The sequence below is a fragment of the Lampetra fluviatilis genome, chromosome 48 (genome assembly GCF_964198595.1).
Source record: "Lampetra fluviatilis chromosome 48, kcLamFluv1.1, whole genome shotgun sequence".
Lineage (NCBI taxonomy): Eukaryota > Metazoa > Chordata > Hyperoartia > Petromyzontiformes > Petromyzontidae > Lampetra > Lampetra fluviatilis.
In genome coordinates this window covers 2,428,321-2,453,809 of record NC_136322.1, presented here as the reverse complement: position 1 = coordinate 2,453,809, position 25,489 = coordinate 2,428,321, and the positions used below count along the sequence as shown (strand labels likewise).

Genomic DNA, 25,489 nt, shown 5'->3' with positions numbered 1-25,489 from the left:
CCCCTTTCAAACACCGCGGGTGGCGTCTTCTCAACAATGGAAGCGACGTCTCATCACCTGCAGGAGACTGATCAGCTGTGCAATGGTACAGGAGACTGATCAGCCGTGCCGTGGTACAGGAGACTGATCAGCCGTGCAGTGCTACAGGAGTGGAATCAGTTTGCTTGTTTCTCCCCATGGTGAGATTCACTAGCTCGCCTGGGACCACGCCCGACCGCCTTTGTCTCCCCAGTGGCGATGTTGACACACCACACCAGGTACTCATTTGAGGCTGAGTCAACATCCTAGGGGAGGCCCAGGACCGGTTCAGGTAATCGTCACTGGTTGTTGGCCGTGAGCTGGAATCGAACACGGGACTAAAGGTTTGTAGCGCAGTGCGCTAACCGCTGTGTCACCGCTCCCCACACAACAGCACCCGCCATTTCCCACTAAGTGGTGGTGGCATCACGGTGCTTGTGCCAGGCTAGGTGCCCTTTGAAGCCACGTGAAGTGTTGAAGGCTCTTGCTGCTGACAGGAGGTCTCGGGACAGACCCAGCAGGTGCTATGACTCGGCTGACTGAGTTTACCGGTAGATATGTTGGGGCCGTTGGTCCCCAAAGTCCCTCCCTGCTCCGTACCTATGGCAGGGGCTCTGCCGTTCGTCGACCCCTCGCTACTCTGCGAGCAGCTGCTGCCGTCGCTGGGCTCATCGCCCGACGGCTCCCCTCCCTGGTCCGTCCCTCCGCGAGCTCGTGTGAGAGGCATAGCTCGCCGCACGCTCCCGTTCACCTGCAAACGCTGCGCTGTCTCTCCACGAATCACGCGCTATTAAACGGGGGTCAGGGGTCGGAGGGCGAATGACGCTGCCCTCACACTGCGCGAGTTCCTGCGGCGATAGACGGAGCGGGGACCTGCGGACGCACCGACCCCTTCCCCCACACTACGAGCGCACACACCTGCACACAAGCGACACCCACTCGTGCGCCGCTCTACGCAACGCTCCCACGTGGCGAGCTGCTGTGTACACAGCACCACACGCGTTCCCACCTCTCAGCGAGATCACACGGAGACACGGTCAGCTATTAATGATTTATTGTGGGCTACCTGGGACTTTGTTGTTAAATCAGTATGAATCGAAGAGGCTGGCCTATTCTCCTACCCCTGGACCTATTCCCTATTTATCGGCTTACGATACCCTTTCACCTTGCTACTCATGGTTCAAAGTATTCGGCGTCCTCTGGCTTTTCCTCTATGCTCGTCTGGACACGTCACGCGGACGTCCGGAGGGCAGAGCTGGGAGCCGACTTGAACGCGGGCCTCTTGAAGAGAAGTGAGAGCACTCAATCTTCCTACGATCCCTTTTATCCTCTCTCCCAGACTCCCCGAACACTCTCCGCTCATGCGCGGCGCATATGCTAATCAATTGCGGCGTGCGCGGCGTAAATTCTAATTAATCCCTTTCTCACGCAGGCTTTTATTATTGCAGATTATGCGGCCGCGTCCATCACAAAGGCTCGCCGTGGGAATTTGTGCACAGGCTGCTCGCGTGCCTCCATTCTCCTGATTATTCATACTTTCAGCTCAATCCTTTACCTTCCCTAACAATGGTGCCTGCGCGCTCAAGCGTAATTATCCTAACCATCAGCGACTACGCGCAAGAGCCCCTGCAGTCCTGCTAATCCTGCCGTCCCTCCCCTGCTTGCCTCGTCGATACGTGGGGGGTGTGTGTGGGGGATGCGCTTCAACCGCGGTGGCCGAATGCCCCTCGCCGCGACCATACCATCTTAAGGCCGGTCGCAGCGCCGCGGTGCAATGTAGCGTCGGGGGAGGCCGTCCAATTCCCTGGTCGCCGGAAACCGTAAAAGTCAATCCCGATAAGGGCTTCTCGGATAAAAACCGGTCGATCAGGTGACCTCCCCTTCCAGCTCTATGGGGGGGGGGATGCGTGCGGGTGTGTTCATGTGAGGTGAGGTGAGGGGGACACGGGGTCGGCTCCGTCGCTTGGTGGTGGCGAGGTCGTAGATGGGGCGCCTGCTGAACGGCTTCGTGGCGGCGGCATCACAGATACACCACCAGCTGTGACCCCTACTGCTCTAACTTGCTGTGTTTTGGCCACCTGCCGCCTCGCTCGTTGCTGTGAACGTCGCTCCTCTGCCCTCGGTTGTTGCTGGAGGGCGACTGCCTCCAAATGCTCTTTCGCGTCCTCCCCACAACAACAACAACCGCCATTCGCCACTAAGTGGCGGTGACGTCACCACGACGCTTGTGCCAGGCCATGTGCACCTTGAGGCCACGTGAAGTGTCGAACGCCCGCTGGCAGGAGGTCACGGGGTAGACCCAGGTGCCACGGGTCGACTGACCGAGATGACAGAGATGACTGGCTGATGCACCACCTGTGCCCCCTACTGTACCAACTTGATGTGCTTTAGCCACCCGGCGCTCTGCTCGTTGTTGTGAGCATCGCTCCTCCGCCCTTCGTTGTTGTTGGAGGGCGACTGCCTCCAACTGCCCAGTAGCGTCCTTCACGAGCCTCCTCCACTGAGGCCGATCTTGACACCGCTGGTACCAGTCATCGGCAAGTCCACTCAGCTCCACGTCCTCCTGTACCACATCACTCTATCTCCTCTCTAAACCGTGCCGCGCCTGTCTAGCCCCCTCGATCCGGCCGAACAAAAGCTGCCCAGGCATGCGGTGGCTGGGCATGCTGGCTACACGACCCAGCCAACGCAGCCTTGCCTGCCGCAGGAGCCCACCGACGGGACTTTTCCCAGATCCCTCAAAGACCCGTGAGCTCCTCACACAATCCAGCCCGGCCAAACCTAGGATGGATCGCAGGCAGGCCAGCCTAAATGCCTCCAACCGGCGAAGACGCTCCACCAGGGGGGTCCACGCTTCGCAAGCGTAGAGAAGGGAGGGAATGACCATGGCCGAGAAGAGCCGAAGCTTCGTGCGGAGCGACAGACCAGATAGCTTCCACACGGCGTTACGTAACCGACGAAAAGACATCGCCGCTCGACTGATTCGGAGTGAGACCTCCGCTGATAAACTGGAGCCGGCCATAAGCACACTGCCCAGGTATGGGAAACTCTCCACTCTCTCCACAACTGCCCCATCACCAACCGGGAGCTGTGGGGGTGGAGTGTCCGACGGCACAAAATACCCAAGCAGGTGCTTAGTCCTGGTGGGGCTGATGGCAAGGCCCCACCTCCTAGTGGCACGCTCCAGTCTCAGCAGCAGCGTCTCCAACTCCTCCTCTGAATGAGCAGCCACCACCAAATCATCGGCATACATAACGTGGTCGACCAACAGGGAGCCATCCCTTGATCGCACCCGGGCGTCGATCAGCCTCCCATTATATCTGTACCAAATGGAAATTCCCCCGGTACAGCCATTGAAGGCCTCACGAACTACGCAGCCGAAATAAATGCCAAATAATGTGGGAGCCAGAGGACATCCCTGTTGCACCCCAAGGTGTACAGGGAAAGGCTCCGACTCCCGGCCACGTAGCTTTACCCGGGCCCGCTCACCATCATGAAGGTCCTTAATGATCGTGAGCAGAGGGTCAGGGACTCCGAAAGCACGATGAACAACCCAGAGCCCAGTCCTACTGATGGTATCATAGGCCTTGACCAGGTCAATAAAGCAGAGATGTAGGTGTTTTTGGAATTCCCTACACCTCTGCTGTAGCAGACGGACAGAAAATATGGCATCTGTGCAGGACCGCCCTTTCCTGAAACCGCATTGGGGCTCCGCAAGCCTCTCCTCAGCGTGCCTAGCAAGGCGATGTTGAATCATCCTTGCCAGGACCTTACTCGGCACACTGAGGAGTGAGATGCCCCTGTAGTTGTTATAGTCTGTGCGGTCCCCCTTCTTAAAGAGGGGGACCACCAGGGCATCCTTCCAGTCCTGCGGAACCCGTCCAGTGGTCCAGACTGTTGTTATGATGTCATATAGGGCAGTCTGTGCACAAACGCCACCCTCCCTCAGCATTTCGCTTGGGAGATCATCTCTGCCCGGTGCCTTCCCTGGTCTCAGACTCCGGATCGCCCTCAGTACTTCCTCAACAGCTGGCACCTCAGCCAGCCACTCACAGGGGGTGACCTCTTCCAATATTTGAGGCACCGCAGCCTCAGCAGGGTTATCCCCACTTTGTGCCATGATGTTTTCCTGGCTGAGAGATTTTCCCTCCCCCAGGACCTCACAGAAATGCTCAGCAAATCTGCAAACCTGTTCCTGGGGGTCGGAGATTGGATCACCGTTTTTTCCTCTAATGATGGTAATAGGTGTGGCGCTGCAGGTTACTTTTTTGATGGAGTTTAATAGTGATTTGTGATCGCGGGCCACTGACTCCATCTCTTCAGCAACCCGCGACCACCACACACACACCGCGTCACACACACATACACCTCGTCACACACACAAACTCCTCGTCACAAACACAAAGACACCTCGACACACACACACACCTCGACACACACACACACACCTCATCACACACACACCTCGTCACACACACAAATACACCTCGACACACACCTCGTCATAGGGAGTTAACATCTCCTGGCCACCACAGCACACAAGCGAGTGGGCGAGTGAAGCGATCCTCTCACCAGAAGTACTCGCTACAAGCAGGCACTAGAACCACTCACTACTAGTCAGTGATAGTGAAGGAAGTCTCTCACTAGAAACACTCACTACTAGTTAGTGATAGTGAAGGGGGTCTCCCACTAGAAACACTCCCTACTAGCCAGTGATAGTGAAGAGAGTCTCACTAGAAACACTCACTACTAGTCAGTGATAGTGAAGGGAGTCTCACTAGAAACACTCACTACTAGCCAGTGATAGTGAAGGGAGTCTCCCACTAGAAAAACTCCCTACTAGTCAGTGATAGTGAAGGGAGTCTCACTAGAAACACTCCCTACTAGTCAGTGATAGTGAAGGGAGTCTCACTAGAAACACTCCCTACTAGCCAGTGATAGTGAAGGGAGTCTCACTAGAAACACTCACTACTAGCCAGTGATAGTGAAGGGAGTCTCACTAGAAACACTCACTACTAGCCAGTGGTAGTGAAGAGAGTCTCTCACTAGAAACACTCACTACTAGCCAGTGATAGTGAAGGGAGTCTCACTAGAAACACTCACTACTAGCCAGTGATAGTGAAGGGAGTCTCACTAGAAACACTCACTACTAGCCAGTGGTAGTGAAGAGAGTCTCTCACTAGAAACACTCACTACTAGCCAGTGATAGTGAAGGGAGTTTCACTAGAAACACTCACTAGTATGCAGTGTGACAGTGAAGGGATTCTCTCACTAAAAACACTCACTACTAGTCAGTGAGACAGTGAAGGGAATCTCACTAGAAACACTCACTACTAGCCAGTGAGACAGTGAAGAGTCTCTCACTAGAAACACTCACTACTAGCCAGTGGCAGTGAAGAGAGTTTCACTAGAAACACTCACTACTAGCCAGTGGTAGTGAAGGGAGTCTCACTAGAAACACTCACTACTAGTCAGTGATAGTGAAGGGAGTCTCACTAGAAACACTCACTACTAGCCAGTGGTAGTGAAGGGAGTCTCACTAGAAACACTCACTACTAGCCAGTGACAGTGAAGGGCGTCTCTCACTAGAAACACTCACTACTAGCCAGTGGTGAAGGGAGTCTTACTAGAAACACTCACTACTAGCCAGTGGTAGTGAAGGGAGTCTCTCACTAGAAACACTCACTACTAGCCAGTGGCAGTGAAGGGAGTCTCACTAGAAACACTCACTACTAGTCATTGACAGTGAAGGGAGTCTCACTAGAAACACTCACTACTAGTCAGTGACAGTGAAGGGAGTCTCACTAGAAACACTCACTACTAGCCAGTGACAGTGAAGGGAGTCTCACTAGAAACACTCACTACTAGTCAGTGACAGTGAAGGGAGTCTCACTAGAAACACTCACTACTAGTCAGTGACAGTGAAGGGAGTCTCACTAGAAACACTCACTACTAGCCAGTGATAGTGAAGGGAGTCTCACTAGAAACACTCACTACTAGTCCGTGAGACAGTGAAGGGAGTCTCACTAGAAACACTCACTACTAGCCAGTGGTAGTGAAGGGAGTCTCACTAAAAACACTCACTACTAGCCAGTGATAGTGAAGGGAGTCTCACTAGAAACACTCACTACGAGCCTGTGATAGTGAAGAGAGTCTCACTAGAAACACTCACTACGAGCCTGTGATAGTGAAGAGAGTCTCACTAGAAACACTCACTACTAGCCAGTGACAGTGAAGGAAGTTTCTCACTAGAAACACTCACTACTAGCCAGTGATAGTGAAGGAAGTTTCTCACTAGAAACACTCACTACCAGCCAGTGATAGTGAAGAGAGTCTCACTAGAAACACTCACTACTAGCCAGTGGTAGTGAAGGGAGTCTCACTAGAAACACTCACTACTAGCCAGGGATAGTAAAGGAAGTTTCTAACTAGAAACACTCACTACTAGCCAGTGATAGTGAAGAGAGTCTCACTAGAAACACTCACTACTAGTCAGTGACAGTGAAGGGAGTCTCACTATAAACACTCACTACTAGCCAGTGACAGTGAAGGAAGTTTCTCACTAGAAACACTCACTACTAGCCAGTGATAGTGAAGAGAGTCTCACTAGAAACACTCACTACTAGCCAGTGGTAGTGAAGGGAGTCTCACTAGAAACACTCACTACTAGTCAGTGATAGTGAAGGGAGTCTCACTAGAAACACTCTTTACTAGCCAGTGATAGTGAAGGGAGTTTCACTAGAAACACTCACTACTAGTCAGTGATAGTGAAGAGAGTCTCACTAGAAACACTCTTTACTAGCCAGTGATAGTGAAGGGGGTCTCACTAGAAACACTCACTACTAGCCAGTGAGACAGTGATGGGCGTCTCTCACTAGAAACACTCACTACTAGCCAGTGAGACAGTGATGGGCGTCTCTCACTAGAAACACTCACTAGTAGCCAGTTAGACAGTGAAGGAAGTCTCACTCGAAACACTACTAGCCAGTGATAGTGAAGAGAGACTCACTAGAAATACTCACTACTAGTCAGTGAGACAGTGAAGAGAGTCTCACTAGAAACACTCACTACTAGCCAGTGGTAGTGAAGGGGGTCTCACTAGAAACACTCACTACTAGCCAGTGGTAGTGAAGGGGGTCTCTCACCGCAGGAGCTTCCTTGCGCAGTGCCCCCTCGCTCGACTGGACGACCGAGGCCAGCTGGGCGGACAGCTCCCAGGCCCCTTGGGCCCTCTGCAGGTCGACGAGCTCCAGGAAGGGCAGCACGGCCGGAGTCTCCGGAGTGAAGACGTCGTATGAGCAGTCAAATTCGTTGGATATTGCTGCGTATACGTCGCATTCTAGAGTGGAGCCAAAGTGGAGAGGGAGAGACGCACTGCCGTCACGCATCATCGTGTGTCTGTGCGCGTCCGTGTCGTGTTGCGTGCGCGCATCTGCGTGTGTGTCGGTGTTATCTGAACTGGTTCCTGGGCCTCCCCTAGGGTCGATTCCTCTTAAAATGAGTACCTGGTGCAGTGTGTTGTAGTAAACATCGCCACTCGGGAGACAAAGGCGGCTGGGCATGGTGCTGGCCACCCACCCCCTTGTGTGCCGTGCCGGCCTTCAGATGTGCTCGCAAACAGCACTTGCCGCTACAGTCTATACGGGGGAATATTTGTCTTTGTTAAGTGTGTCTCTTTGTCTGTCTGTACGTGTTTGTGAGTGTCTATCTATGCGGGGGAGTAGTTGTGTAGTAGCGGTTAGCACTACGCTGCTTAATTAACCCGGCGACCTGATTTCAATTCTCGCTTATGGCCAACATCAGTGACGATCATCTGAACCGGTCCTGAGCCTCCCCTAGGTCGACTCAGCCTCAAATGAGTACCTGATGCGATGTGTAAACATCGCACTAGGGAGACAAAGGCGGCAAGGCTTGGTGATGGTCACACATCCCTCGTGTACTGTGCCTACATGGGTTATCTTTGTCTTTGTGTGTAACGTACATAGAATATGTAACGTCCACGTTAGGAATCTAGCGGGAAAGCCACAGCTCCCACCAAAAAGGCGTAAATTATCAATGGGTGCATCTGGACTGCAAAAAAACAACCATATTCCAGTGGAGCGCTCTTCTTGAAGGATGCAATGATTCGTGTGAACGGATTCCTCTTCATTTCCTTCACTATGAAGATGCAAAGAAACCACCACCCCCCCCCACCCCCCCAACAAAAAAGTCAAACCCAATAAAACTCTTGACGTTGAAATTCTCAGGAGCTAGAATTTGGCCACTGAAATTCTCAGGAGCACTGAATGCCAAATCACGATCGTAAAGCAACACTGCTGAAAGCGATCAGATTGTTAAAACAATTAAAATACCATATATCTCAAAATACCATATATCTCTAACTGACAAATTAGCCCGTGTTTTGCAAAAGCAAAACATTACAGTAAGATTTGGTACAGTACACAACATTTTAAAAACTAGCATCTTGCACGAAAGACGAATTAACTAAATTATCAACAGAAGGTGTATATCAGATTAATTGTTTATGTGGCGGATGCTATATTGGACAGACGGGACGTAACATCAGCATAAGACTAACAGAACACCAAATAAATATTTAATTATCTCAAACACAACTGTCGGCAGTGGCAGAACATGCTTGCCAACAAAGACACTCAATTGATTTTGATAACGTTGAAGTGTTGTGTAAAACTAATTATGGCTGGTAAAGACTAATTAGAGAATCCATTGAAATTGAGAGAAATAGAAATAACTTTAATCGCTCTGACAGCTACAGGCTTAGTGTGGTATTGCAGCGTAATATTAAATATTACATATTACAATTCCTTATAGGCGAACCACATACTAATTAACGGATTACTAATGTAGTATATAATTACAATAACACACATTACAAATAATTACTAATCTACAACTTATTACTAATAATAATTAACTGATTACCAATCTATTATATAATTACAATACCCCCCTCTGCCTCAAATCACTGCACCTGAATGAGTTAAATTATGACCTCACCCTGCTGATGCTCTATTTAAGACCGGGAGCAAGTGAGGGCTTCACCATTCTGGCAAATTGCCCGATAATGCTGAATGTAATTACCAGCGAAAGGTCGTACTAAAACATTGTAAATGTTGTGGATTCACTCTTCAAAACATCGGTGGGCTAAAGTAGTGAACTATTTGTATTTTGTCAACGTGACACATGTTTTACTGTTTGGCCGTGTCGGGTGGTGGAGGGTTACGACACATTTATAAATAACGCGATCTAACCCAAAAACGTTTATTATGAACATTGATATACCCACAGCCAGATACACCAACTGACTTACCCACAGACAGACAAACTGACTAACTGACCCACAGACAGACACACCGAATGACTGACAGATATACCCACAGATGTATTGACCCACACGCTGACTGACAGAACCACCGACCCACAGACCGTTCACACAAAGCCTCCCACCCCCCCCTCCCCCAGCTTCTAACCTGAACCACCAAAGAAGTGATGGCGTGGGGTGGGGCGCTCCTGCATGGCGGCCCCTAGAGTCTGTGTCCACTCCGACGAAGGCCGTGTAGGGGGACACGACGCCCGACTCCACGCTCAGCGCCACCACTCGCTCCTGGCGAGACTTGGCCTCCTTCGCCTTCTTCTTCTTCTTCTGCTCCGCGTCACCCGGCACCGGCGATGAGTCGGGGGCGTTGGGACCCGACACGAGGTGGCGGATCATCGCCTTGGCTGCGAGCCAGTGCAGGGTGGCACTGCGAAAGGTTACGGTGGAGGGGGGTGCAGAGGCTCACTCACTCTGAGCCTGAGAACCGCTCGTTGAGTCTCACTCCCTGGGTCTGGCTGAGCTGCTGCTCCTTGGTTCTGTCATGTTGCTGGGTTCCCCTCATCTGCTTCATCAAGTGAATGGTTTCAGTACGATGATTGATGATCTTGAAAATCATCATCATCATCATCTAACGTCTGGGAACCTCGGGGTAATTTTTTATCCCGCCTTGAAATTTTGAGTGCCATCCAAGGAAACTTAAGGTCTCCTCCTTCTGTCACCCGTTCAGAGTGAGAGTCTCACTCTCCCTGAGTCTCACTCCAGACTCTGACCATGAGATCGGTCTCCTCCCTGAGTCTCACTCCAGACTCTGACCATGAGACAGGGAATGAAAGTGATGGCACTAAGATTAAACAGTGTGGAAAGCAGCAACTGAGAGCAGAGTGTAAAGGGAGTTGAAGTTTCGAGTTGGATTTTTGTGAGTCCAGGTGAGAAATAACGAGATCAGGGATGAGCTTCACTCGCAAGTGCGGGTAAATGAGTGGGAGAGAATTAGTGTGTGGGTGGATGATCGAGCAGGTGGGTGAATGAGTGGGTAAATGAGTGGGTGGGCGAATGAGCAGGTTGATTAATGAATGGGTGAATGGGTGGGTGAGTGAATGGGTGGGTGGGTGGGTGAATGAATGGGTGGGTAAACGAGTGGGAGGTTGAATTAGCGGGTGGGTGAACAAGCGGGTGGGTGAACGAGCAGATTGGTGATGAGTGGGTGGGTGTACCAGCGAGTGAGTGAATGAGTGGGTGGGTAAAGTAACGGGTGGGTGAACGAGCAGGCGGTTGAATCAGTGGGTGCGTGAACGAGTGGATGGGTGACCGAGCGGGTGGGTGTATGAACGGGTGCGTGAATGAGCGGGCGGTTGAATCAGCGGGTGGGTGAACGAGTGGGTAGGTGAACCAGTGAGTGGGTGAACTAGGGAGTGGGCGAATGTGCGAGTGGGTGAACGAGCGGGAGGTTGAATCAGCGGGTGCGTGAGTGAGCGGGTGGGTGAACGAGCAGGGGGGGGGAGGAATGAATGGGTGGGTGAACGAGCGGATGGATGAACGAGAAGATTGGTCATGAGTGGGTGTGTGAACAAGCGAGAAAGTGAATGAGTGGGTGGGTGAAGTAACGGGTGGGTGAACGAGCGGGAGGTTGCATCAACGGGTGGGTGAACGAGCAGGTGGATGAACGAGTGGGTGGGTGAATGAGCGGGTTGGTGAATAAGTGGGTGGGTGGGTTAATGAGCAGGTGGGTGAATGAGGGGAGCTACGTACCGGGACTCGTCGGGGTTGGCGGTCTGGCTGGTGATGGGAACCCGGTTCTTCATGGACTTCCCACATAGGGAGTACTTGAGCACTGCCTCGCCCTGCCATGGGGCAGCCGGAGCCTGCAGAGATGAGAGGCTCAGTCCGGGAGTCTGACCCTGAGACTCAGTCGCTCCCTGAGTCTCATTCTGAGCCAGAGACCCGGTCACCCTGAGTCTCACTCTGACCCTGAGACTCAGTCCCTCCCTGACTCTCACTCTGACCCAGGGACCCGGTCACACCAAGTCTCACTCTGACCCAGGGACCCGGTCACCCCGAATCTCACTCTGAGCCAGAGACCCGGTTACTTCAAATCTCACTTCAGACTCTGACCCTGAGACCCGGCCCTCCTGACGCTCAATTAGACTTGTCCCCATGTTTCGCCGTGTCTAACCACGTCCCGTGTCCCCGCGTGTTGCGTGTGGTCTCACGGTGCCAGCGAGCTGTGCGTAGAGGATGGTTCGCTCGCCCAGGAAGATGCTGCGCGGCACCTCGGGCACCACGATGGCCGACAGGCCCCGGGGGAGGCTCCAGGAGAGCGACACGGAGGTCAGCGTGGGCTGGAGAGCGCACTTCAGGGCCTTCAGCACCTGGGGTGGTGGGCACGGAGATGCAGACAGAGTGAGGGAGATAGAGGGAAAGACAAGTAAAGGGGTGAGGGAGGAAGGGAGGGATGGAGGCAGGGATAGGGATGCAGATGGATAGGACGGGAGATGGCGAGACAAGTAGAGGGAGAAGGGGAGATGGACCGAGTGGTGGGGAGATGGAGTGAGAGGGAGATACTGTAGAGGGAGGGAGATGGAGGGAGGGAGATTGAGAGAGATGGACAGAGTGAGAGTGAGAGGGGAGTGGTAAGAGGGAGTGAGAGGGAACGAAAGAGGCAGAGGGGGTGGGGGGGAGAATAAGAGAGAGTGAGGGATAGGGAGGGAGACTGGGAGGTTTAAGAAAATGGTCACTGGTGTTGGCCGTGAGCGGGAACCGAACTGAACCGGTCCTAGGTCTCCCCTCGGTCGAAAGACTGAGAGACACATAGACACAGAGAGAGAGAGAAAGACAGAGACAGAGAGGACACAGACACAGCGACAGAGAGACACAGAGACAAAGACAGATTGATACAAAGACAGAGAAACACGGAGAGGGACACACAGAGACAAAGAGAGAGAGAGACATAGAGAAAGACAAAGACATAGAGAGAGACAGAGAGACTTAGTGACAAAGAGACAGAGACACAGAGAGATACCAAGACAGAGAGACACAGAGACAGACAGTCAGAAGGAGGCAGAGAGAGACACAGAGACAAAGACAGATACACAGAGACAGAGAGACACAGACACAGAGAGAGACAGAGAGAGAAACAGCGGTAGACAGAGAAAAACAGAGATACGGAGAGAGACAAATACACAGAGTAACAGAGAGACAGAGAGATATCAAGACAGAGGGATAGTGACAGACAGCCAGAGAGAGAAAGAGACACAGAAACAGACAGAGACAGAGAGAGACAGAGACACAGATATATTGATACAAAGACAGAGATACACAGACAGACAGCCAGAGAGAAAGAAGACAGAGAAACAGAGAGACGCACAGACCCCGGGCTTCTGAGCGGCACTGTCTCAGCTGCGGGGTCTCCGTGTTGGCGGTTTTCAGTCTGAGCGGAGCTAGGGGTGCACGGTGCTCACCTTGCCCTGCAGGCGCTCCGTTCCGGTGATGAACTCGGCCGTCCCTCCTCCACTGGCGGCGATCCCCTTGATCAGCTCCGTGGAGGCACCATCACCGATTCCAAATGAGAAGCAGCTAGAGACACACAGACAAACACAGACACACACAGACACACAGACACACATATATACACAACAACTGCAATTCGCCACGAAGTGGCGGTGACATGACCACGGCATTTGTGCCAGGCTATGTGCACATTGCGGTCACGTGACGTGTTGAACGCCCGCTGGCAGGAGGTCACGGGACATACCCAGGTGCCACGGGCCGACTGACTGAGATGACTGGCCGATGCACCACCTGTGCCCCCTACTGTGCCAACTTGTGAGCGTCGCTCCTCCGCCCTCCGTTGTTGTTGGAGGGCGGTTGCCTCCAACTGCCCAGTAGCATGAGCCTCCTCCACAGAGACCGATCTTGACACTGCTGGTGCCAGTCATTAGCAAGTCCACTCAGCTCCACATCCTCCCGTACCACGTCACTCCATCTCTTCTCGAGCCTGTGCCACGCCCGTTAAGTCCCCTCTAAGTGACCGAACAAAAGCTGTTTAGGCTGGATATTTGTCCAAATATTTCGAGGATTTGTGAGCTCCTCACACAATCCAGCCGCCTGGTTAAACCCAGGATCGATCGTAGGCAGGCCAGCCTAAATGTTTCAAATCGATGAAGATGTTCAATTAGGGGAGTCCACGTTTTGCAAGCATAGAGAAGGGAGGGCATGACTTTAGCTTCCACACAGCGTCGCTCCTCCGCCCTCCGTTGTTGTTGGAGGGCGGTTGCCTCCAACTGCCCAGTAGCATGAGCCTCCTCCACAGAGACCGATCTTGACACTGCTGGTGCCAGTCGTTAGCAAGTCCACTCAGCTCCACATCCTCCCGTACCACGTCACTCCATCTCTTCTCGAGCCTGTGCCACGCCCGTTTAGCCCCCTCTAACTGACCGAACAAAAGCTGTTTAGGCTAGAAATTTGTCCAAATATTTCGAGGATTTGTGAGCTCCTCACACAATCCAGCCTGGTTAAACCCAGGATCGATCGTAGGCAGGCCAGCCTAAATGTTTCCAATCAATGAAGATGTTCAATTAGGGGAGTCCACGTTTTGAAAGCATAGAGAAGGGAGGGCATGACTTTAGCTTCCACACAGCATTACGTAGCTGATGAAAATATATTCCTTGTTCTGCCTCACGGTAGGTGTCTTGCCTCACGGCAGATGTGGGGGGGGGGGGGGGCGTATGTACACAGGAATTTCCTATTTTTGATGCTAAGTTTGGTCACGTGACCAGGAAGTTGCGATTTAAGATTCCCGCTCAACCACGCGGGCGTCGGCCATTACACACATAATTCAAGATGGCGGCACACATTGCGTCCCAGTGAAGCCAGCCGCAATTGTCCATTGTGGGACTTTAGGAAGCATTGTCTGTTAGTTCGTTTATGTTCTTATAATATTGGCAATGCTGTTATAATGTTAGAATGACCGTTATAATGATGTAAATGCCTTTATAATGCTGTTATGATAAATACGAGGCCTAGTTAACAACGAAGCCTGCAAATTGCCTTATTGTGAATGTTACTTGTAATCGAATAAGTCGAGTCAAACTTGTACCCAAGTAACTATATTGCGATCCCGAGAGCAAGGATGATGAAATATCTCATCCACAATTTAGTGTTATGTGTAATACTGTACATTTGGGGTGCAGTGTGATGAGTACACGATGTGCCTTTATGTAACACAGCAGCTTATGCTCTTGTATAGCTATTCAGTGGTAATGTAGGTGCCTGGTCCATCCAGGATCTATTGTTTAGAAACATGTTATCTAAGACAATGTTATGATGCTGTGGTGTTCATTCATTGTGTTGGTGTTTCCGGGTATTAACAGATGCCGTATCTGTGCTGTTCTCTTACCAGTTTTACCTCGTTAAATTAAATAAATGACGTTTGGAGTCGGATGTTCACCCTGGCTCTGAAGGTTTATTGGACGCGAGGTTAACTACTCAGCTAGCGGTGCAACGCAGCGCACAGCGAGGCCAAGACATTCCTAGATTTGAAGTTTTCGTGACTGCAAGGATTCATACTCTTAGGTTTTTTCGGTAAAGTCATGTAGGTTAAATGAAAATAACTCAATTACATCGCGATGTTTCGGAGGCAACAAAAGTCTCCGTCTTCAGGTGGGACCGTCACAGCCAAATTTACCGTATCAAGTGAAGAGAAATCCAAGAGACAAGATCTTAAATACTGGTTAAGGGGAGGGGGGAGGAGCTTATCTAAATGTGGCAGTCAGGGACTAGGAGGGTCGGCGGGGCTAGAAAGGAAGGCACAAGTGAAGAACCTCCACAGGTGTTACGGCCGATGTTGGCTGCCAACACCAAAATAGCAGCACTGAGTCTTCCGCCGTTGCCGATCATTGGTACAACGCTGTGGGCTCTCATGATATTGTCTTTTCCGATACCAAGGTGCTCTGCAAACCTTCTGGCTACCATCAAAGGTTTGTCCACGAAGCCATCCGGATATACAAACATAGACATAACTTCAACCGTGATGAGCAATCATTGGAAAGATATTATTAACCATGTAAAAAAGATTTAACTACACATATTTGTACCATCTTATTTGATAGGTACTAGTCTATTTTACCGAGTTGTTTACATCCCCAGCGTTTAACAGTGCTGCTATTTTGGTTTTGGCAGCCAACATTGGCCGTAACCCTGTGGAGGTTCTTCACTTGTGCCTTCCCTTCTAGCCCCGCCTACCTCCCCCTTCTAGCCCCGCCCACCTTCTCTTCTAGCCCCGCCCACTCCCCCCCCCCCCCACCCTCCCAGTCCTTGACTGCCACATTTAGATAAGCTCCTACCCCCTCCTCTTAACCAGTATTTAAGATCTTGCCTCTTGGATTTCTCTTCACTTGATACAGTACATTTAGCTGTGATGGTCCCACCTGAAGACGGAGACTTGTGTTGCCTCCGAAACGTCGTGATTTAATTGTTATTTTCATTAATAATTATTTTATTATTATTTTTTTTTACCTACGTGACTTTACCGAAAAAACCTAAAAGTATGATGAAAATATATTGTCGCTTGGCTGATTCGGCTTGAGACCTCTGCTATCAAGCCAGAGCTGGTCATGAGCACACTGTCCAGGTATGGAAAACTCTTCACTCTGTCACCAATCGGGAGTTTTGGGGGTGGAGTGTTTGATGGCACAAAATAACCAGACATGTGCTTAGTTTTGGTGGCGCTGATGGTAAGGCCCCACCCTTTTAGTGGCCCGCTTCAGGTTCAGCAGGAGCGCCTCCAACTCCTCCTCTGAGTGAGCAGCAATCACCAGATCATCAGCAAACTTAACATGGTTGACCAATAGGGAGCCATCCGTTAACTGTACCCGGGCATCGATCAGCCTCCCATTGTATGTGTTCCAGATGGAAATTCCTCCAGTACAGCCATCAAAGACTTCACGAACTACGTCGTTGGAATAGATGTAAACTAATGTGAGAACCAAATGACATCCTTGTCGCACCCCAAGGTGAACAGGGAACGGGTCCGACTCCCGGCCATGTAGTTTTACCCAGGCCTGCCCACCATCATGAAGGTCCTTAATGATTGTGAGCAGAGAGTCATGGATTTTGAAAGCAAAAATTAAAACCAAAAGCCCAGGCCTACTGATGGTATCACACGCCTTGAACAGATGACTGTCCTGTTGGAATTCCCTATACCTCTGCTGTAGCAGACAGACAGAAAATATTGCATCTGTGCAGGACCGCCCTTGCCTGAAACCACATTGGGTCTCCACAAGCCACTCCTCAGCGTGTCTGGCAAGGCAATGTTGAATGATCCTTGCCAGGACCTTTCCCAGCACACTGAGGAGGGAGATGTCTTTGTAGTTGTTACAGGCTGTGCGGTCTCCACTCTAAAAGAGGGGGGCCACCAGGGCATCCTTCCAATCCTGCGGAACCTGTTCAGTGGTCCAAACTGTTATTATGATGTCATGTAGGGCAGAGATCATCTCTGCTTGCCGCATTTCCTGGCTTAAGACTCTAGATTCTCTTCTGTATTTCCTCAATAGATGGCACTTCAGGCAGTCACTCACAGCGGGTGACTACTTCTTCCTCCAATATTTGAGGAACCGAAGCCTCAGGAGAGTCATCTCCAGTTTGCCTCATGATGTGTTCCAGGCTGAGGGATTTCACCTCCCCCAAGACCTTACATAAATGCTCAGAAAATCTGCAAACCTGTTCTTGGGGGTCAGAGATCGAATGGCCTTCATTCCACTAATGATAGATGTGGCGCTGCAAGTTACTTTTTTGATGGAGTAAAAAGAGTGATTTGTGATCACGAGGTACTGAGGCAGACTCCATCTCCTCAGTAACCCGTTACCACCACCCATCGTTGCAGCGCCTCACAGCTATCCAAAACTCCATGTGAAGACTGCAGTAAGCCTCATTCTCTGACGTAGGATGCTGGAGACGGTGGGAGTGGGCCTGTCGCTTTTTCACAGCCAGCTCGAACATCTCTTTTGTCAGCCAGGGTCTCTGTAGAGATTTGGACTGTGTACCAAGGCAGCTATTGCAGCTGCATGAGCCACGGTCCTAAACCTCGCCCATTTCCTCTCGGCATCAGGAGGCAGGGGGGAACGATGCCAATCCCAGCTGCAAGCGATACATTCTCACTTGCAACTTTCATCAGCTAGCTGAAACCAGGCCACTGTGGATTTGAACGGGGTCCTGGGTGTACACCCACCACAGGATTGGAAGAATGGCAGGCACATCTTACAGATGACAAGCCTATGGTCAGTTGGGCAGATCTGCTCGATGGTAGGTGCTGGTGTCAAAGATATCCAGCAGATGGCTTTGGTTGTACCCGGCGTGCATCCGTGATGCTCGGTGGTTGCACCCATGCTGGAACAGCGTGTTGGTAATCACAAGCACATGGGCTGTACAGAATTCTAGTAGCCTCCAACTATTGTTATTTAGCTGATCTAGCCCATGCCTTCAAATCACTCCAGCCAAGTTGCCAGCATCATGACCGACTCAGGAATTAAAGTAACCTAACATAATGACTCTATCCCGAAAGGTCACTTTAGCTAGCACCTATGACAGGTCTTAGAAGCCACCTGACTCATCGGCCTTGCCTGCATCCCTCCACTGATGTTCATATTCGGTGGGGGCATCAGTAACCAATACCACCCCTCACCTCTGATTGATTTGAAGGCGAGCCCACAGTAGCATGGGGATTTCAGCTTTACATACCTCACCGCCATGCTCCCAGGTTCCCTTCATTGTTTTGTTGAGAAGAACAGCCACTCCCTGTTGTTTGACAGTATCCTGCCCTGAGTAGAGGACTGTCCACCCCTCATGGTGGCTGAAATCAGAGCCGTTTGACAATACCTCCTGAATACTGCAGGGATCCAGGCGGTACTGGTGCAACTCCCGACAGAGGAGTGTCAGCCTCTCCTCCGCTAGTGAGCGTTCGAGCATTCCACGTGGCCACCTGCAGTGATGTTTGCTGTTTCAGGAGGAACCCCGAGGGTAAGGATTCACTCTCCTGGCTCTGCCAAATGGGGCTTGGCCAGGAGACCTCATCGACACCTGTCCCCCCGGGTCCTCCGGCACAAGCTTTGTTTGATATTTTTTGTTCGTGGTGTCATGGTAATTTATTTGAAGGTGGCGGGTTTAGCAGCCCCTCGTACCCGTTCAGAGGCCCTTTTGGCTGCTGTGGTGGCTACAGACGCCATGAGGGAAATGGCCAATTTAAATTGGTTCTCCCCCCATGGCACTGCTCATCACAGCGTTCCCGTCTGGCACCACCGATGACGTACGGGGTTGTTTTTGCCAGATACAGATGCACACACACAGAAGCACACACAAACACGAATCTCCCGTGTAGCCTCTAACAGACTGGTTGGACAAGTGCTGGTAGTAGAGAGTAGTAGCCCCTATGAAGGCCGGCGCTGTGGCAAACGAGGAGGTGTGTGGCCAGCACCACGCCCGGCCGTCTTTGTCTCCCCAGTGGTGATGTTTACTACTACACACCACAATAAACTAGTGAGTGAGTAGCTGAGTGAGTAGCCGAGTTAGTAGCTGAGTGAGTTAGTAGATGAGTAAGTAGCTGAATGAGTATGTAGCTGAGTGAGTGAACGAGTGAGTGAGTGAGTGAGTGAACGATTGAGTGAGTATCTGAGTGAGTGAATCACTGAGTGAGTGATCTAGTGAGTGAGTGAGTAGCTGCATGAGTACCTGAGTGAGTAACTGAGTGAGTGAACTTGGGAGTGAGTAGCTGAGTGAGTGAGGTGCTGAGTGAGTTAAATAGTAAGTGAGTAGCTGAGTGAGTGGCTAAGTGAGGAGCTGAGTGAGTAGTTGATAATTGAGTAGCTGAGTGAGTGAGTAGCTGAGTGAGTGAACTCGTGAGTGAACTAGTCAGTGAGTAGCTGAGTTACTAGCTGAGTGAGTAGCTGAGTGAGTGGCTAAGTGAGTAGTTGAGTGATTAGCTCAGTGAGTAAACTAGTGAGTGAGGTGCTGAGTGAGTGGACGAGTGAGTGTTTAGCTGCGTGAGTAGCTGAGTGAGTGGCTGAGTGAGTAGCTGAGTGATTAAACTAGTGAGTGAGTAGCTGAGTGAGTGGCTGAGTAAGTAAGTAGCTGAATGAGTAGCTAAGTGAGTAAACTAGTGACTTAGTTGATGAGTGAGTGATCATCTGAGTGAGTGAGGAGCTGAGTGAGTGAGTAGCTGAGTAATTGAGTAACTGAGTGAGTAGTTGAGTGAGTAGATGCGTAAGTAACTGAGTGAGTAGCCGAGTGAGTGTGTAGCTGAGTGAGTAAACAAGTGAGTGAGCAGCTGAGTGAGTGAGTAGCTGAATGAGTGGTTGAGTGAGTAGCTGAGTGAGTAGCTGAGTGAGTGAACTAGTGGGTCAGTAGCTGAGTGAGTGGCTGAGTAAATTAAAAGATGGGTGAGCGAACTAATTAGTGAGTAGCTGAGTGAGTGGCTGAGTAAGTGAGGTGCTGAGTGAATTAACTAGTGAGTGAGTAGCTGAATGAGAAGCTGAGTGAGCGAGTAGCTGAGTGAGTGAGTAGCTGATGGAGTGAATTAGTGAGTGAGTGAGTGAACTATTGAGCTGACTAGTCAGTGAACTAGTTGGTCAGCGAACTAGTGAGTGAATGAGTGAGTTAGCTTTTGAGTGAGTTGACTAGTGAGTTAACTAGTGAGTGAACTAGTGAGTAGTGAGTCTAACCGATGCTTGTTTGCGTTCTTCTTCACCAGGCTGATGACGTCACGGGTGTTGGACACTTCCCCATCGGTCAGTACCATCAACTATGACATCACAACATCACAACACCGTCAACTATGACATGACAACATCACAACACCGTCAACTATGACATCACAACACCATGAACTATGACATCACAACACAACACCGTCAACTATGAAATCACATCATCACAGCAACATAAACTATCACATCACAACACTGTCAACTATGACATCACAACACCATGAACTATGACATCACAACACAACACCGTCAACTATGAAATCACATCATCACAGCAACATAAACTATCACATCACAACACTGTCAACTATGACAGCACAACCTCACTACTATACACTACACTACTATACACTACACTATGATACAATACACTTCAATACGCTAATATACACTACACTATACACTACTATACACAACGCACTACTATAGATTACACTACTATACACTTCACTACAATATACTACACTACTATACACGACACTATTATACACTATATACTGCTTTACACGATATTCTACTATACACTATTCACTACTATACACTACTATATACTATACACTACTGTACACTGTACACTAATATATGCTGCATACTACTATACACTACACTAGTATACACTGCTATACTGATGTAATGACATAGTGACATCTACTGGTTGGAAAAGGGAAGCACGGGTACAGGCACCACTATAAACATCATCCAATCCCAAAGGGAGAGGAATCTGGGCCAAAGGTAAAGGGCGGGCTGGCCGAGATACTCCGGGAACCGGCTAGAAGGTTCCACGAGAGGGCGTGGCCGGAGGCGGAGCCTTGCCACGTCTGCCGCAATATAAGCGGAGGCGCAGGAGGACTCGTGGTCGGTGTGGGGAGCCTTGGGTCCGGACTGCATCGCTGCTCGCCATCATCTTTCTCCGTCGTTCGGCCACATGGCAGATCTCCTGCGAAGTCCCATGACCCTCGCTGCCCCGCCCTTCAACCAGCGGCGAGGCCGGGGGTGGGCGGACGGAACCACGCTGTGGGATCGACCAAGGGTAGCCTGTAGGGATGCTAATATTTACGTGTGTACTCGGAGAAGGAAGAGGATAAGGTTGGCTTTGGTGTGCCAGAATGTGAATAAAGAAGAGAGTACCCTCTACGTGACGTGTCGCAGAAGTCGCTCATTACACTACTGTAAAGTACACTAGTATACACTAACACACTATACACTACACTACTATACCCTACTATATACTACCCAACTATACATTCCACGACTATACACTACACTAGGAAACAATACAGTACTATGCACTAAAGTACTATTCATTGCACTATTATACACTACTACACACTATGATACACTATACACTACAATACGTTATACCCTACTATACACTATACACTCCACTACTATACACTACACTACTACATGCTACACTAGACACTACACTACTATACACTACTATACACTACACACTATTGTTCACTACTATACACTATACTCTACTATACACTACATTACTCAACTTGGTGGAAACCATCGGGGGTTGACTGTTCAAGACTCAACTAAGTGGTAAACCACCGGGGTTGAAGATAGCCATAGCCGTTACGAGTATGGCGGTCGCTAAAACTCGGACTGTAAATACGTTTGGATATATGAAGCTCAACTCACCTGAAAAATGGATTTTCCAAGGCGTTCCTTTGAACGACTTCGACGTTAGGCCCTTCGAAGACACTGAAACCATTCCACCGACTCTCCTCTCTCCTATTTGCCCTTCTTGCTCTCGATGGGGTGGTAGCAGGCCAGACCCCGTCACTCACCTGCCGGGGGTGTTCCGCCCGGCATGCCGAGCGGTAGATGGCCTCGAGAGGCCTCAGGATCTCGGTGCCCCCCAATTCGGCGCTCATTTCCTTGACGAGCTTCAGCGCCTCCGCCATGCTCGCCTGCGAGTACTCGCGGCTCTCCCTGGAGGGGGAGGGGGGCACACACAGGGTTGGGGGTGGGTACAAAATGCGGGATGGAAACGTCTGCTCGTCACCGTGGCAAGTGTAGTCCATGCTTCCTCTCTCACTGCCTCCCTCTTCCTCCACTCCATCCCCCCTTTACTCCCTCCCCTCCTCCACTCTCTGTCTCATTGCCTCCCTGCCACCTCCAATCCCTCCCACCTCCACTCCTTGCCACCTCCACTCCTTGCCACCTCCACTCCCTCCCACCTCCACTCCCTGCCACCTCGCTCCCCCCGGTACTCCCTCCTCAACTCCCTTCACTCCCACACCCCTCCAGCCTCTCGCACCTCCCTCCACTCCCTCCTAAACATCCACTCCCTTCCTCCATTCTCTCCTCCACTCCGTCCACTTCCTCCCACCTCCATAGGGGCTGGGTGCCAGGGGTTGGGTGTTTAGGGCTGGGGGGGGGGCTAGGGGTGGAGGCTCACGGGAAGAAGCTGTCGTAGCTGCTTCCGAATGCGTAGACGTTGAAGAAGCAGCCGAGAGGCAGACTCTTCAGCAGCAGCATCAGCGTCTCCTGCAGGGGGGGAGCATGGAATTAACATAGCGTAGGCATGGGGGAAGCATGATATGAACATTCATACACACAGACCCACAGACTCACCACATAGAGACCCACAGACTCACCACACAGAGACCCACAGACTCACCACACAGAGACCCACAGACTCACCACACACACACACACAGACCCACAGACTCACCACACAGACACCCACAGACTCACCACACAGAAACCCACAGACTCACCACACACACACAGACCCGCAGACTCACCACAGACGCGCCACACACAGACCCACAGACTCACCACACAGAGACCCACAGACTCACCACACACACACAGACCAGCATACTCACCACAAACTCGCCACACAGAGACCCACATACTCACCACACACAACATATCTGTCATTTGCCACTAAGTGGCGGTGACGTCATCACGGCGCCTGTGCCAGGCTATGTGCATGTTAAGGCCATGCGAAGTGGCAAATGCCCGCCGGCAAGAGGTTACGGGGAAGACCCAGGTGCCATTGGTCCACTGACTGAGATGATGCACCACCGGGGCCCCCTACTGTGCCAACTGTCCTTTGTTATGCAGTCTATTCTTAGTCTTAAGCCTCACCTTACCATATTAATAAAAAGTGTGCTGTTCCTAGCACTTCCCCCCTCAACCATTATATATACGGGGTGGTATTTCTTGTGATCTCTCATTTACTTGATACAGCTGTCGTGGCTGTGACGGTTCCACCTGAAGACGGAGGCTTGTGTTGCTTCCGAAACGTCGTGAATTTTTTTATTTTGTTTTATTTTACTTTTATTAATTTTTTTTTTTTACCTACGTGACTTTACCGAAAAAAATAAGAATATGAATCCTTGCAGTCACGAAAGCTTCAAATCTAGAACCTCCAGCACAAGTTTAGTTAGAATTATTTTTGCGTGGTTTAGTAGTACTTGGATTGAAGGTGGAGGGGTTGCCAGCCTCTCGCCCCTGTTCAGAGCCCCCTTTGGCTGCTGTGGTGGCTACAAATGCCATGAGCGGAATGGCCAATCGAAATATACCCTCCCACCATGGCACTGCTCACCACAGCGTTGCCATCCAGCACCAACGAGGTAGAGGTATATTTTGCTGGAGACCCTCACACACACAGACCCATCACCCAGAGACCCACTCAAACACAGAGAGACACACCCACCCACATACTCAACACACAGAGACAGATACAGTGAGGGAAAAAAGTATTTGATCCCCTGCTGATTTTGTACGTTTGCCCACTGACAAAGAAATGATCAGTCTATAATTTTAATGGTAGGTTTATTTGAACAGTGAGAGACAGGATAACAACACAAAAATCCAGAAAAAACGCATATCAAAAATGTTATAAATTGATTTGCATTTTAATGAGGGAAATAAATATTTGACCCCCTCTCAATCAGAAAGATTTCTGGCTCCCAGGTGTCTTTTATACAGGTAGCAAGCTGAGATTAGGAGCACACTCTTAAAGGGAGTGCTCCTAATCTCAGCTTGTTACCTATATAAAAGACACCTGTTCACAGAAGCAATCAATCAATCAGATTCCAAACTCTCCACCATGGCCAAGACCAAAGAGCTCTCCAAGGATGTCAGGGACAAGATTGTAGACCTAAACAAGGCTGGAATCGGCTACAAGACCATCGCCAAGCAGCTTGGTGAGAAGGTGAAAACAGTTGGTGCGATTATTCGCAAATGGAAGAAACACAAAAGAACTGTCAATCTCCCTCGGCCTGGGGCCCCATGCAAGATCTCACCTCGTGGAGTTGCAATGATCATGAGAACGGCGAGGAATCAGCCCAGAACTACACGGGATGATCTTGTCAATGATCTTAAGGCAGCTGGGACCATAGTCACCAAGAAAACAGTTGGTAACACACTACGCCGTGAAGGACTGAAATCCTGCAGCGCCCGCAAGGTCCCCCTGCTCAAGAAAGCACATATACATGCCCGTCTGAAGTTTGCCAATGAACATCTGAATGATTCAGAGGACAACTGGGTGAAAGTGTTGTGGCCAGATTAGACCAAAATGGAGCTCTTTGGCATCAACTCAACTCGTGTTTGGAGGAGGAGGAATTCTGCCTATGACCCCAAGAACACCATCCCCACCGTCAAACATGGAGGTGGAAACATTATGCTTTGGGGGTGTTTTTCTACTAAGGGGACATGACAACTTCACAGCATCAAAGGGACGATGGACGGGGCCATGTACCGTCAAATATTGGGTGAGAACCTCCTTCCCTCAGCCAGGGCATTGAAAATGGGTCGTGGATGGGTATTCCAGCATGACAATGACCCAAAACACACGGCCAAGGCAACAAAGGAGTGGCTCAAGAAGAAGGAAATTAAGGTCCTGGAGTGGCCTAGCCAGTCTCTAGACCTTAATCCCATAGAAAATCTGTGGAGGGAGCTGAAGGTTCGAGTTGCGAAACGTCAGCCTCGAAACCTTAATGACTTGGAGAAGATCTGCAAAGAGGAGTGGGACAAAATCCCTCCTGAGATGTGTGCAAACCTGGTGGCCAACTACATGAAACGTCTGACCTCTGTGGTTGCCAACAAGGGTTTTGCCACTAAGTCATGTTTTGCAGAGGGGTCAAATACTTATTTCCCTCATTAAAATGCAATCAATTTATATCATTTTTGACATGCGTTTTTCTGGATTTTTGTGTTGTTATTCTGTCTCTCACTGTTCAAATAAACCTACCATTTAAATTATAGACTGATCATTTCTTTGTCAGTGGGCAAACGTACAAAATCAGCAGGGGATCAAATACTTTTTTCCCTCACTGTAGACTCATTACACAGAGACCCACAAACACACATACCCACAGAGACCCACAGATTAATTACCCAGAGACCCACA

At 50.4% G+C, this 25,489-nt stretch overlaps 1 protein-coding gene across 1 annotated transcript in view; it reads right to left on the bottom strand.

Annotated features, from left to right (window-relative positions):
- Positions 1-1,191: 1,191 nt before the first annotated feature.
- The window catches only part of LOC144947986 (von Willebrand factor A domain-containing protein 5A-like), a 75,682-nt gene continuing 51,384 nt past the window's right edge, over positions 1,192-25,489 (bottom strand). Inside the window, 10 exon segments of the mRNA XM_078877414.1 lie at positions 1,192-1,239; positions 7,164-7,357; positions 9,510-9,568; positions 9,570-9,782; positions 11,105-11,217; positions 11,566-11,724; positions 12,814-12,928; positions 20,065-20,144; positions 21,909-22,053; positions 22,523-22,611. Coding sequence (XP_078733540.1) covers positions 1,192-1,239; positions 7,164-7,357; positions 9,510-9,568; positions 9,570-9,782; positions 11,105-11,217; positions 11,566-11,724; positions 12,814-12,928; positions 20,065-20,144; positions 21,909-22,053; positions 22,523-22,611 — 1,215 coding nt within the window.